The 15,505-nt window shown below is 36.1% G+C and overlaps 1 protein-coding gene across 1 annotated transcript in view; it reads right to left on the bottom strand.

The window, feature by feature from the left end:
• Positions 1–346: 346 nt before the first annotated feature.
• Positions 347–15,505, bottom strand: part of ralgps1 (Ral GEF with PH domain and SH3 binding motif 1) — an 86,280-nt gene continuing 71,121 nt past the window's right edge. The window contains exons 10-21 of the mRNA XM_079467755.1: positions 13,903–14,040; positions 13,737–13,830; positions 10,695–10,762; positions 5,911–6,037; positions 5,630–5,784; positions 5,378–5,426; positions 5,220–5,300; positions 4,971–5,076; positions 2,658–2,750; positions 2,305–2,410; positions 1,284–1,375; positions 347–1,063 (exon numbers count right to left, since the gene is read on the bottom strand). Of these exons, the coding sequence (XP_079323881.1) occupies positions 1,034–1,063; positions 1,284–1,375; positions 2,305–2,410; positions 2,658–2,750; positions 4,971–5,076; positions 5,220–5,300; positions 5,378–5,426; positions 5,630–5,784; positions 5,911–6,037; positions 10,695–10,762; positions 13,737–13,830; positions 13,903–14,040 (1,139 nt within the window). The 3' untranslated portion in view covers positions 347–1,033. The remainder of the gene's footprint in view (positions 1,064–1,283; positions 1,376–2,304; positions 2,411–2,657; positions 2,751–4,970; positions 5,077–5,219; positions 5,301–5,377; positions 5,427–5,629; positions 5,785–5,910; positions 6,038–10,694; positions 10,763–13,736; positions 13,831–13,902; positions 14,041–15,505) is intronic.

The following is a 15,505-nucleotide window of genomic DNA, read 5'->3' as shown; positions in this document are numbered from 1 at the left end:
TTGTTAATGTCAAGTTCACCACTTGCTCATCACTTGTTATGAATGACAAAACATATTATCACAGCGGGGAAAGAGTTAAATGTAATTACTGTTGATGTGAACTGGCCTTGTGAAATGTACTAAGGAGGGCCGATTACTGTCAAAATTTTCCAAGCATAATTTACTGAAGGTAAGTTACTTATAATAAAAATCTCTATTTTACCCATCAAGAAAGTGAAATGTTTGTGACATCACTACAATGAACCTGCTATGCAGAGTTAGACTGTGTTCCAACTTCCACTTTTGCTGTCAAGGTGCTCTTAAACATCTAACATGAATTTAACGTAAAGAAAACAAGTTCATAGTTGATCTGAATCGATTTAATGCACATTTTACACAGGTTTTCATTTTTTTTCTCATTGTTTGATGACTATATTGAAAGCAACATCATCAAATTGTGGGTACTTTTAAAACCACAAACATCAGCAACAAGAACATAAAACCTCTATCATGTCTATCAAGCTTTTAGTTAACTATTTAAAATAACAATAATAACCTCACTCCTGTGACAGGGTCCTCAGTGACTTGCAACACTGACCAATGACAGCAGCCGTAAACAACCTTTCTTTCTGCATTATTTGAGCTCAATATTTAGGGAAATTATGACTTATTCAGACTGAGAAATGTGCTAAATCGATTGAGAAAAACTGTAACAATACAAGTCATAACTTTGGCACTTAGTCACATGGAAACATAAATTAGATATTGTTATTTATACACATTATTTAAAACATATTTCACACACAGCTTTGGGGTTGTTAGGTAACACTGAATTCCAGACGACATCTTCTGTGGGCAATTTTCGACTTTCTCAACCTATTCAGCCGCCACTTCATTTCCAGCGATATTAGGTCAATTTGCACAGAGGTTGAAGTGAAAAACAGTTTCTTTCTTGCTTCACAGTGTAAAAATATCATTCCCAGTTGGCTAGGTACAGTTCAAAAGATTTTCACATTTTAAGGAATTCACTTTAATTTATTATCGCTCTCCATGCCTATTCAAAGGACATGAGGTTTGCTGGTATCTGGGGAGAACAAGGTGGAGAATATTCCTTCGGTTGGTTTGTGTTTGTGACAAACATTTAAATTTAGCCATGTTAGCAGATGCTGTTTTACAAAACAACTTTTATACAACATAAACAAACATTTATAAACAAACATACATTTAGAACATCACATGCAATTTGCTCAGGAGCTGGAAAAATTATTTCCATTGATAAAAAAAAAATTTCAGAAAGAACTTACCTGTGGTCTTGTACTTCTGCAAGCCTCGGCCAGATGTTTGTGCCAGATTACTGCAGAGAAACGCGATCCAGTCTGGAATTTGTAAACATTGCCTGAATCCAAAAATGAAAACAAATGAACCCACTTGGCCTCATTTCAATAGATTTTGTGATCTAGAAAAACTAGAAGAACAGGATCAGAAAAAAATGTTTATTTCAAAATTGACTATTTATAGGTATGCGTTTAGGTAAAAAAAATTCTTGTTTAATTCTGTGAACTACAAACAATATTTTTATCAAAGTTATGAGTTATTTTGAGTTTTAATGTGTAAAATGTGCTAAATCAATGTTGATCTTTTGAGACTTCACAAGCGGTTTGATTTGGATGTTTATATGGCTTGCAGTTCCCTCATAAATATAAAAAAATGTCCTTAATCTTACCTCTTTATTTCCCAAAAGTTGCATATTGTTCCCCTTTATCTACATATATGTACTGTCAGTGCTCGAATAGAAGGGGAGCTGGTGGGGTCCGGGACCCCCAATAGGCATTGGGGACCCCCCATAAGAAGTAAAAAATAGACTTAGGGGGTCCCTCAGATATTTTTATTTGAGTAAAAATGATTATGACAAACGTGATTAAGTTCATGCAAAGGATTTGATAAATTTCGTGAACTAATTATTTACAATAATTTATATTAAGTTTGTTTATGTAAAAGCCTGTTCTTTTATGTAAGCCTGTTTTGTATAAATAGTATATAGTTATACATATTATGATCAAATATATTGTGTATTTTGTATAAATTGTATATTTTCGAGACGAACCCCCACCCCCGCAAAAAAAGTCTTATGGTGGGGACCCCCATAAGACTTGATTCAATTCGAGCACTGTGTACTGTAGAGGTACATTATTGTTATAATTAGTTAAGTTGTAAATCCTGTTTTCACCAGAATGTCGTTGAAAACTTGACTCTTTCTTCTGTGCAACAAAAAATATGTATAATATTTAAAATAAATATATATCCTTAGCTGGATAACTGTAGTACCTCTTTCAGGATCAGTGAGCTGGAAAATGTTGGGGTGTTCAGGGTTGTCAGGGAGTGCCACCATCCAACCGGTGAGTGTGATCTTTTTACACGGCCTGGATTTATACTTAAAGACATATACAATTTTAAAGAGATTAAGAGAAACCCTTAAAAATGATGGTTCAACATTTATTTGGGACACACAGATGCTTAATTAAAATAATTTGCGTTTCTGCATATTTGTTAGTGTGTCTTTGCAAAGTTCGTATTTGCACCTATGATCCTCACCAAACTAGCTGAATGTAAAGAAAGTAAAGAGCACCTCATACAGCAAGACTTCCAGAATTCAAATGAATTCATACTGGATAACTTACATGTCTTCGCTCATTTGCTCTTAGTGATTTGGAACCAAAATAGATAAGAATAGAGCCAGACAGGACAATCCAGTATCGCCTCCATGATGAGAGCTGCCATACAAAGATAACAACAGCATATCAGATACATTCAACTCAAACTCTACTTTCAACATGTTAACTATATTACATTTAATGACATATACGACACTCGCACACTCACTGATTATGAGTATTACATGTATTATAATGGATACATGACCTACAGAAGCAGCAGTTGTTTAAAATATTTGGTTACATACTGCCATTTTAAGAGCGAACCTAAAGATACTGTCACATTTTATGATTTATACTTTGTTACAGAACTTACCTTATAAATAAAGCAATGCTGTGTGCTATGTTATGTAAGGGATAATGTACAGGCAGCCGGTTGTTACTGTAGAAATAAGCCCTGACAGTGTGATCTGGACCCAACGTGAAGCGGAGGGTCTTGTATCACACTGAAGGGGCTTATTTCCCGATTAAAACTTGGTTGCTTGTACATTATCCCGCTTATTACATGGCTACTTGCCACATGAGAAAATAAATGGACATGAAATGTGATTTTCGAATATTTTATTAGCTCATTTTTACCGAATGCAGATCTTCCGGGAAAGTCATTTACTTTCGGTTTAAAGGTTAGAAACAACGTTCAAATGTCACAAATAGGCAATTTGGTTTAATCATTTGTAGATATAATGTTATACAAGTTATAATTTTTTTTTGTTATATTAAACTGTACCTGTCAAAATGATTTGCAGCATCCGGGTTACTGTGTGTTATAAATTCTGGGAATAATGAACCTGCAAATGTCAGGACTGGCTAATCAGAATCAAGCATTCCAATGTATAACATGTGTAATGTATGCGTGCGCATATGTTGGCATTTTAAAGTAGATAACTTTAAGACCTCGTGAAGTGTTTAAACTAGTCAAAATCGAATAAAATAAACCCTCTTTTATATTTTATTTTATTTATATCACTTGATTTTCAGGGTCACATCTTATCATTTTTTGAAATAGAAAAAATGTATAGGAAAATTATATGTAGTCTCTTTGGATAAAAGCGTCTGCCAAATGTATAAATGTAAATGTATTTTTTTTTATCCAAAGCGACTTACAAAGAGTTCAGGGAGCAATAAGCGATATGTCATAAAAGAGCAATAGTACATTAGGTGCTAATACAAAGTTACTAGTTTCAACAAAAGCTAGACCACCTGTTGAGAGAAGAGGGTTAGTGTACGTTGTTTTATTTATTTGTCTGTAAAGTATTGACAGAAGAGGTGTGTTTGAAGTAGTTTTTTGAAGGTTGTGAGAGATGTGGTTGACGGGACCGCGTTAGGAAGAATGTTCCACCAGGAAGGAGAATGAGCTGGAAAGTGATTTACTGCCCTTATGAGAAGGCATTACAAGGCGCTGCTCGTTTGTTGAACTCAGGGTTCTTGATGGGGTGTAGGAGTGTAGTAGGGTGTGAAAGTATGCGGGTGCAGATTCAGTGATAGTCCTGTAGTCAAGCATCAGTGACTTGAATCTGATACTGGCTTCAACCGGTAGCCAGTGGAGAGAGATGAAAAGGGGTGTCACATGAGCCCTTTTGGGCTGTTGGAAGACGAGGCGTGCTGCTGCGTTTTGAACCAGCTGAAGTGGTTTGATAGCCTTTGCAGGAAGACCAGCAAGGAGAGCATTGCAGTAGTCCAACCTTAAGATTACCAGGGCCTGGACAGTCGTTTTCCTACTATGACAGTAAATGGGGGATGGGATCTGTTTGGTTACCAGCATTCTTGCCGATATTTTCCTTGTTGTTCAGTAGAACAAATAAATGTATACAGGTTTGGAGCAATCTGAGGGTGAGTAAATGATCCGTTTTTTTGGTGAACTATCCCTTTAAGAACAAGCCATCTGACCATGAAGTTAGGATTGACCCCACAAGTATGCACACTGTGTTTGCATTAGAGGTGAGCATAATGAAAGGTTAAATAGTGTTAAAGGGATAGTTAGACAACCTGTGGGTCAGTAATTTATGACTTAATTTTTGGGTGATATGTCCCTTTAAGTGTATAAGCGTTACGATGGAGTTGTTGCAGTTATTGCAGTTTAATTGTTCACCAGCAGATGGCGGTAGCGCTTTATCTCATTATTTTCTTTTATTTACTACTGCAGTCTTCACAATCTCTATTAATGAGCTAAGGAGGTAGACAGCTGTCATTTATCACACAAACCAAACATCATTGTGATAATGAGCAAATTACAAGCATGTCAGTGTAAAACACTGCAGGGACAGTTGACAGCACACTTACAGTGGGTTTTTTACCCTCCTTCATCAAAGTCTTTCTTCGTAAGGGCCCTTCAATGGTTATACTGCTCAAAGAACTGCATTCATAGCTGGACACGGCACCAGGGGTACTAATAAACAAGCACACTATGCATTATGATTTATATATATACAGTATATATCTTTTATTTTTGATAGCATTATTTTTCCTTAAGAGATTTACCCCTTACAATTTGTAATAATGCATACTTATGGACACACATTGACATCATACCTGTAAATATAACTTCTGCTTCTAGCGGCGTTACAGACGGGGACTCGCCAGTTTGGGCCGAGAGTTGCGTACATGCGACCTCTAAATGAGATAAGAAGATGAAAAGTGTGCGTGACACGTATTCATAAAGAAAGAAAGAAATGTACAGTATATCTTACCTCTCAACTGTACTTGATAATTCATCACTAAAATAACTTTCTCTACTGCCTGCAGAGAAAAACATTTATTATGAGAATCAAGAATTAACAAACTCAAGGGTTGAAATAATATTTCTGAAATTTTCTTAAATAAAGATGTTAAGTTATTAAAATTTGACCCATTGCTCAAATGCTTTAATACCGCTACCATCTACTGGTAAAACCCTAAAAGATAACTAGAGTATCTTTATTAGTTTGAGCAGCAGGACTTACCCAGTGATATACCATTGGTGAACACTGAATCATGCGTGTGGTTTCTCACAGGGCTGTGTGATTCTAAGAAACTATCATCCAAAAGGTGTCTGGCCTTTTCTTTAGCTGGGAAAGTTGCACTCTTACTCTCCGCTGCAGCAAACTGGCACATCATACTAAAAAGAGAAAACAGAATTGTTTAATTAAATTGAGGTTTGTTTCTGCTATTCTTTTTTTGGCAGAGGGACCAGTGTTTATGTCATAACACATGTGGTAGTGTTTTAATGTAGCATGATACTTACTTATTCCCCAGGCTGTGGCTCTTCCTGTGGCGGGCAGGGGGTGGGGTCGGGAGGTGGGCAACCACTGATGTATCAGGACAGGTCGGCCGGCGGTTATATCTCAATGAGGCTGACACTTCTGAAGGCCCTGTACAAACACAAAAAAATGGTCGCACAAAAAGTTCACAAAAACTTATTCAATGAGAATTTCATTGAGTTACCTAATATTTTCAAGTTGAATTAACTTAAAATTACTTCTACAGTATTTAACATTCTAAGTCAACATTAAATTTCAACATTTGCTGATACATTTTAAAACCAAAAGATTTATCGATTAATATTTGTTCATAATAGTTTTTATATTAACTATCATTAAGAACGATGATTAAATGTTGTAAAACTATATTGCTATATTCTTGTAATGTTAGATGAGTCATTAAGTAATCTTGATGAATGAGATATTCATTCATTTAATAATAAACTGTAATTATTTGTATTAAAGGCGGGGTGTCCGATTTCGCATAGCAGTTGTTGATGTTCAAATCCCCAAAAGAAACACACCCCGACCCCAATCTTTTGCCCTTGTCAGCGCTCGGCTCGACTAATGTCCGTCCTGTGCACTGTGCACGTTACTGCTGATTGGCTACAAGGTTGTTTTGGTACTCGGCCTGACTTTGTCTAAACAAGCGTAATTCGGAAATCGGACAGCCCGCCTTTAAGCTTAGTTAATAAACTCCCTTTAATATGAACATTTCAGTTAACTACAATATACAGACTGAAAGAACATAAGCTGCACCCTCAAGCTCTTTTCTGTCCTATTCGCGAGTGGCGACAAACAAAAATCTGAACCACAGTTAGAAAAGCTTTTACTCTCTGAAAGCCTTGTAAAAGCTGGTATCAACATTAGACAAAAAAAGAAACTATCCATTAAAAAGTTTCCTGCAGTTTTTAAGTTTATTGGTCTTTTTTCCATAATAAAAAGTAACCAGAGGGGTATTTGTTACAATGCCGGAAGTAGTTTTTATTTATCATTAGGACTGTGTCCATCCTGACATTCCCTTTACTTTTAAACAGTTTGTTATGTCTGTGTGCATGAAGATCTCTATATTAACTAGAAACAGCCTCTGGTCTGAACTAACAATCGGAAGTGAGTTGTCCTTAACGCTGCCGGCAGTGTCATTAGAAACCATTTACCATTATATCTGGGTCAAGAAAATATTTTTTCATGAGTTTCATGAAAAGCAGGCGTTATACTTTTTATCATCAAATTATATTCATAAATTATGAGATTGGTTCCAAAATGAGTGTTTATTGTGGATTCCAATTAATATAAATCAAACTGCAGTTGGTTTGTTCAGATTAAAGCCATAATAACTAAAAACTATAAAAATACAGCTAACTAACACAATAAAAACATGATAACTTAATAAAAAACATGATTTTTGAACATTTTTAAAACATAGAGCCACATAGAGTTGTCATCCAACATGGATTTAGGTCCATTTTGACCGATTATCTTGATGCCCACAATTATTCTCCTGGGATTTTTTAAAATCTGGGAAAGTGCATTCAATTACAGAGAAAAGGCAAAACTATCAGGTCACGTTACACAGAATTGTGGAACACTGGTATTTGAAGACCAGTCTAAACAGATCAACATTTGAAAATGTATATATTTTTTCCCTCCGGTGAGAATGACAAATGATGGCATCACACAGAACATTAAAATCCATGCCCTATATTCTCACCAGTGGTTTTTCCATGAGTGGCTACAGTTTTGCCACAGCTGTTATAACCATAAAATGCTTGTTTTAATTTAATTTCCAGCTCAAGCATCTGATACACAAGAACAGGAAACATCCTAATTGTTCTGTCTCTCATGAGAGGAACTGACATAGACCATGAGATCATTCAAGTCCTCCACCAGTTTGGCTGTAATCTTGAGATGCTTGTCTCGATAAAAACACCAAACTTGTATAGAAAGACTTGTATGGTGAAGGCCATATTGGTTTTTCAAGTATTTAGATATTTTGGTAAGGAATGTCAACATTGTTAATATTATCAGTATTTATATTATGGAAGAATTTTATTTTTGAAGAACTAACCCTTTAACGTCCAGATTAAAAAACACACGACCCATCCAGATCTCAACTAAAGACCACCATGATCCAGAAGGAGGTCTCCTCAAGAGCCACTTTTACTGATGGTTTCTCTCTGCCAGATAGAGATCAATAAACATAATGGAAGAAGGTTTCTCTGTTTAAACAAGAGTGTCTGTGGGACTTAACTACAACACTGAGGTCAAACAGGTCTCACTTTTTCATTGCCCCACAATCCCTCTACCCAACAATGACTTCGAGCAGGGGCCTTGCATGAGCCCATTTTCTGGGGCACGTGCCCCAGTATAAATCTGCTGTGCACCAGTATAAATTTAAAGTTTAAGTTTGAACAAATTAGTTTATTTATCAGTGTAATCATTTACATTGATAAAAGGGGCAAAACGGACCTAAATATACAACTTAGTAACCTAATTCACGGTTGTAAAAGCAAGGCATTCACGCATTTTAACCGGTCCGTCGACACAAACTGCTTTTACGCAGAAATCCATGTCCGTGCACATCTGTCTGTTTTCGTGCAACAATTTCAGCACGCAGCTGGGCAGTGCGCAAGACTAAGCTTGCAGACTTGTAACAAGGACTTGGTCTTCGAAAAACAGCCTCAAAAGTCCAAGAAGCGAACTGAAATGAGATGGCCTGGCCTCGCGGAGGATTTCCTAATTGCGGCTCCTGTTGCCTGGTGACACAGCAGAGTCCAACGGATCTTGCAGAGACATTTTCTGACTTTTTTTAAACAAATACGGAGCCGGGAAAATTATATTTTATTTTAGAGAATATGACACGTTTATGCAGATTCAAACAGCCCAACATATTAAATGAACCGATCTTAGAAATGTAAAACACAATAATGCACCAATAATGTAAATGAACAACATCATATGTAATATTAAAACACTGACAGCCACCATTTTTGCGAATGACATATTTTTATTTAACTAAAGTTTTGAATGATTATAAAAAAATGTCCATCTGTTGTAGACGCACAATGAATCTCGGGATAACTGTGAAGGATACATTCCTTCTATCCTATATTTAGTGGAAAGAGTGTCCAGCTTTACATTTCTGGGCACACATACTGTATCTCCGAGAACCTCTCTTGGACGAAAAAACACCACGGCACTAGTAAAGAATGCACAAAAGCGGCCGTACTTCTTAAGTGTACTAAGGATGGCAAACCTGTCTCAGCAGCACTTGGTGTCATTTTACCGCTGTTCCATTGAGAGTGTCCTCACACATGACATGCTAGTGTGGTATGGAGGCAGCTCTGCAGCCGATAAAAAGGCCCTACAGAGGGTCGTAAAGACTGCACATCATCTACAAACAGCTGCCTGCCTTGTAGGACATATTTACCTCCCGCAGCCTGTGCAAAACAAAGAACATTCTAAAAGACACACATCACCCAGCCCCCATCACCTATTCAATCTGTTATCATCCGGAAAATGCTACAGGTCCATCAGAGCACGCACAAAAAGACTCTTAAACAGTTTCTACCCCAAAGCCATTTCCACACTAAACTCTGATTTGAAAACATGCCAATATGTGCAACAATGTCTTTATGTGCAATAACTCATAAGGTACAACTAAGTGCAATATCTACATATACCTAAATAGACCAATCTATGTGCAATTTTCTACTGTATACTTTAGCCACTTTATATATTTGTATTATTGTACTTCTTCTTCCTCTAGATTGTACTTATTACTTAAATCCTTATGTTGACAAAAAGCGCACCAGAAGTTTCGTTGTGTGATCCACACAATGACAATACAGAATCTGATCTGAATTTTTGCTATAAACAAGCCAAATTGAGAGGTCAATTGATTTTAAGGTGAGCTGATTTTTTATGGAATATTATAGAATTGACAGCCATTATTTTGAATGCTTAAACAAGGTTGTCATAACTCATGTTGATATCTTTGTGTAACTAAGTAATTTTTTTTATCTTGCCATGTATTTCATACGATAAATGTTTTGTTATAAAAAGCGTGTTTCGAGACTGTCGTGTTTCTGCATTGCACCTTTAAAATGCTTACCTGAGCATTTTTAATCGCCTGTTCCACGTTTAATACGGCCCTGACTGTAGGATACAACCCCAGCCAGTCAGGTCTCAGACATTAGAGGAAAATGTCTCATAAAACCTTTGTCAAGAAAATGTAACCAACTTTGTTTGGACTTGACTGTTTTGTTAAGGATAATTTATGTTCTTTATATTAGTTGGAGCTAATATAATTGTGTAATGAATGCAGATGTGCAAGAACATTTTATTTCTCCTTTCATTATTTCCATAAAGTGCACGCAAACATGTTAATAAAGTTACAGATACTCAACTATTGTTAAATACATAAATATTGACCTTCCCCAGCATTGTTGCACTTTAGGAATAGTGGTTTAAGCAAAGGAAGTTTGTATAGTGTCATGTGTTAAATGCTTGTACACAGAAGGTTTTTAAGAAAACAAGTGATAAAAAATGTGCCCCAGTATAGCTTTAGGTCTAGCAACGCCCCTGATTTCCAGACATATTATTGTCCAAACCGAACCCCACATCCCCCAGTCAGATGCAGCTGAGATTCTTTAACAAAGTCTTTCATGATCCCCATTTTTCCATTAGTTAACACCCCGCTCAAAAGACCCCCTCAACCTCTTGCAGTTTAAAAAAAAGTTTAATTGAATCCACATATAGACTTTACCTCCAAGGTCTTCTTTAGAGGACACCAGACGAGGCGAGCTGTTCCCAGGTTCGATCTTCAATGATAGTCTGTAGAAATAAATAAGGTTTTGACTTCAATGACTCAGCAAGGCTCCATGAAGCTGTGCCAAACGGCAGAACGCACTGTACTGTAAGTGTGGCATTGATTTTAAGACTGTTAACCTGAATCGTAAGATCAATGAGGAACCACAGCTGTAGTTTTCCAACCCCCGAGAGCTCCAGACGATGATGTCAGTTTCCCAAATGCAAACTATGACCAGTTTTTACCCTGCTTTCCTTTCACATCCACAAACCAGAAAAACGCAGAGGGTTGCCAGAGGACCCAGAGTACCCTGTGAGCCCTAATCCTTGCCTTAATAATGAAATGTGAATAATGCATAATGTGGCACAATGAGTAACATTCCGTTTGGAGTAACTTTAGTAGTCTTAAGTTTCCAGGTATGTGCATTTTCCACAATTCATTCATTTAGTGATCTTTCAGCCCACACACTATTCTAAAACAGTTCATACAGTAAACATTGTGTCACTGTCCTTGCAAAACCTCAGCTGTATTTCAGGAAATGGAAAAAACACTCAATCACAAAAATCACAAAATATGGAGATACAAGGTTTCAGAAGGACATCTGCAAAATATACAGTACAGTACATATAAAAAACGGATAAAAGCTCAACATAACCGGAGCACATAAATATCACTTATAACAAAATAGTGTGCCTGATATACACTGATATCCCTCGACATGCGCAACAGTTTATCTTCTCAATCTATTCCTTCATTACATTACACAGTCCATGGAAATAATTGTCCCCCTTGACACAGATTTACTGTAGTCCAGACACGTTTCATCAGCTGTTTTAAAAAGTAAGCCAGATACGTAATTGTTTTTAATAAAGCCTGGAATAGATGTGTGAATTACGTCACCGTATCATCTACCGTGTCTTTCTCGGTTTTCATTTTTCCTCATCTACACGGACAGTGTTTGACAGTCTTACCAGGCCAACAGCTTCAGCTCATTACTGTCAGCTGTTAGAATGTGGCTGAAGAAATAATTCGGTAAAGTGAATTTCAATAAGGCAAACTAATCGTTTCTTCCTTAGAAGGAAACAACACAAGACCTTGATACTGAATTTGCACACCCTACAGGAACCACACAAATGTTATTATTTTGAGCATATGTATATTGATAAAGGTGCTGTGTGTGATATTTAAGATGATCTATTAACAGAAATGCGTGTATAGGTGTATAAAGACCTTACATAATGAAGCGTTATGTTTTTATTATCTTTGAATGAGCTATTTCTATCTACATACACTGCTGGTCCCCTTACATGAAATTAGTCATGTTGTTTCTACAGTAGCCCTAAACGGACAAACTGCTCTACTGAGCGCTTTTCATAAATACGTTATCTCCTACGGCAAAGAAGCAAAAATGTGACGACATCTAAGTCCTTGGTCATACACTGTAATGCTTCGAAAGGGCCACCGGTTGCAACTCACAACCTCACCACGAGATGCCACTAAAATATCCACAATAAATATAGAATTGTTATTTTTGGAAACAGTAAATAATATTGAAACTGAGAAGCCTGGATTTTCAGTTTCCTGCTAACATAAAAATTATTAGATCAAAGTTTTTCCAAAATAGTTTCTCTAATACCGTAGTTTCTGTGTATGTGACTAACGTTCATTTCAAAATGAATACCGCTCATGGAAAAGTGCAAGATAACAGCTCTTTACAAACGGTGACTGAAAAAATCACTCTCCCCACACACTACCTCGAGAGAGACGACAATCTAAACGGAAAATTACATTGAAACATCCACATGGAGAAAGTGGAAATACGAAATTCCAGTGATTCGCAGTTCCTGATGTTGCATTTATAAGTGTCTAGACTGCAAGAAATTGGACCGCAATAAAACCACCTGCCCTTCATTCAAAACAGACAGACAGGACCACACAGTGCGAATGAAGAGAGCTCTGAGCTCTTGGTCTGAGAGTAGGAAACGAGAAGCAAAGAAAGCCTCTTTTAATAATGATATCTCACTGTGAAACCCCACACGCTGCAAATGTCTTTGGCACATTATACATAATTTTACACAAATATAGCACATATAGATGTACTTCCAAATCCTTCTTTTACATTTTAAAATGATTCGTAATCTCATCACATTTGTAAATTACAGTGCTTACATAAAAGTACATATCATAAAACTATAGAAGGACAACACATTATGGGATTCATATGATCAGCGGCCTGAGGTAAAGGAAATAGGGATTAAAATGCAACATAAAGTCATGCCATGCTGGTGCAGCTGTTGCCAGTAAATTAGGTGTTTGGTTGCCCTGTGGGCTATGGAGCTAAACCAAGACGACATGAAGTCCACAGACACGTTTAATAAATACTATAGGCAGCTGGGCAGAATGAAGTGTTAAAACTAAGGAGGGTCCGGAATACTAGAGTCTTACAGATGTGAATAGTTTGAAGTGTGTAAGCATAGACACAGTGATCAACAGAATACAATGAAGTCTGGAGTAGCAAAATTTAACAAAACAATTGTTTCATTCAAACAGCTGAATACAGTAAATAAATCCAGATCTGTTTAAAGGGACAGTTCACCCCAAAATAAAAAGTTTGTCATCATTTACTGACCCTGGAGTTGCTCCAAATCTGCATAAATACTGTATCTTTTTTCCGCACATTCTTCAAAATGTCTTCTTTTGTGTTCAGCAGAACAAGGAAAACTGTAAAGTAATTTTTTTCTACTACAGTAGTCAATGGTGGCCAAGAACCTTTTAGTTACGAGCATTCTTCCAATTATCTTTCTCTTTAAAACAAAGAAATGGAACCACTTGAGGGTGATTAAATAATTAACATTTTTAGGTGAACTGTTCCTTTAAATATGTTAACTAATTCATTTATTTTCAAGAAATTGTACAACGTTATTACAAACCAGACGGTCTGAATACGGTCAGATACTCAAAAATCTACTGTAGTAGACATCTAAAATGAGCGTGACTTACGTGTAATTGTCATCCTCAACAAATTTCTGCAACTCTTCAATGTATCGCACTGACAGCAGATACTTCTGCACATGCGGTAGCGTGACCAAATGATCTGTGGGGTGAATATATGCATGAATAATCATATTGCATGAACAGTAATTATACTTTGGGGATAGAAACTGACCATAGTTACAGGACACCTGGAGGTCGGAGATGATGCGCAAAAGATTGTTCATCTGGTTGGTTCTTTGCTCAGTCTCTATGATGCTGTCAGATGCAGGATAGGCGGAGTCAATGTAGGTCATATCAAACAGGTAAATTCCTAAAGTAAACAAAGAAAAATGTTTCATTACATACAGGAGGGTTTTTAAATGGACTTGAGTTTGTATATGGTCAGAGAAGCTACTTTAAACTTTCAAAGCTTCAAGCAACTAAAATTAAAAAATAGTATAACTACAGTTAAGTTACCTTAAAAAGTGTTATTTACGTCACCACAGCATGAAGATAATAATTCTGACTTTTTATTTTAATTATACTAATATTGTCCTGTTATTTGTTATGCGAGTACATGGTGCGAAGGAAGCATGCGTTTAATTTGCTTTCAAGGGTGCTCGATCAGTGCATTTACAGCGATCACAAATAAGTGTAGAGAGTTATTCCACAGTTTTAATGAGTTTTAATGTGTAAAATATCAACCCTTTGAGACCATATAACAGTAATAAACTATTTCAGAAGCAGAAAGTTTTATATAAAGAATACGGCGTGCAGTTGTCTCACAGAGTTTTAAAAACAATTTAATCAACATTTTTTATCAATATTATAATATAATTGGGAAAAGCAATAATGATTTTGCCATAATCATGTAGACCTACCATCAGGTATTTCAATATTGCATTTAAACGCATTAATTCGAGATTAGACTCCCTGTTGGTTGGTCCCATACTGGAACATTTGTCCCTAATCAATGACAAACATGACTTTATGTATATATATATATATATACATATATATATATATATATATATATATATATATATATATATATATAATGTACTTTAAAAATGTTGTTTTGAACTATAGATTTCATGAAACTGCAAAGTTATGACATTTTCCATTTATTTGAGACACTTTTTCTATCACATACAATGTAATTGTTCTTGCAATAGACGATAGCAACCACATATCGAGAACCATAAGGACGACTATAGCAAAATACTTTTATTTTATTGAAAACAAATGCCTTTACAATCTGATATGTGATCGGGTGATTGGCAAACAACGGATCCGAACCCATGACGACATGAAGTAAGTAACACTAAAATGCACAAACCAGAAGCTATAATATCCAACAAATGAAGAAGAGACGGCTCTTCATAGAACATAAAATAAATATTTTATTTGAATATTCATTAGGCTCTTTATGAGAAATATGGACCGTTGTGTGACAATTCTGAAAGTGGCACTTTCTATGGAAAATCAGGCTCTACAAATAAAGAATATGCAACTTTAAAACATCACTTCTCAACAACAAAATATTGACATACGAGCTATCAATATTGTGAAAACCTTTGATTAAAACTTTTGTTTCATAGTAAGATTGACGTTTGCATAAAATTGCTCTCAAACACCGCATAGGCCTACAATGCATTAAACAAATATTGACACGCTGCTCTACTCAACTCTATCACAATCTCATCACATCTCTTTCTCTTAGAAACATGACCCTGAATTTCCCTTTGGTCTTGTGAAACTTCAAAGCTTTGAACTGGTTCTCCACTCCACTTGCA

This window comes from Barbatula barbatula (assembly GCF_947034865.1).
Source record: "Barbatula barbatula genome assembly, chromosome: 11".
Classification (NCBI taxonomy): Eukaryota; Metazoa; Chordata; class Actinopteri; order Cypriniformes; family Nemacheilidae; genus Barbatula; species Barbatula barbatula.
Note: the sequence above shows the minus strand (reverse complement) of the source record. Positions and strands in the feature narration are given on the sequence as shown.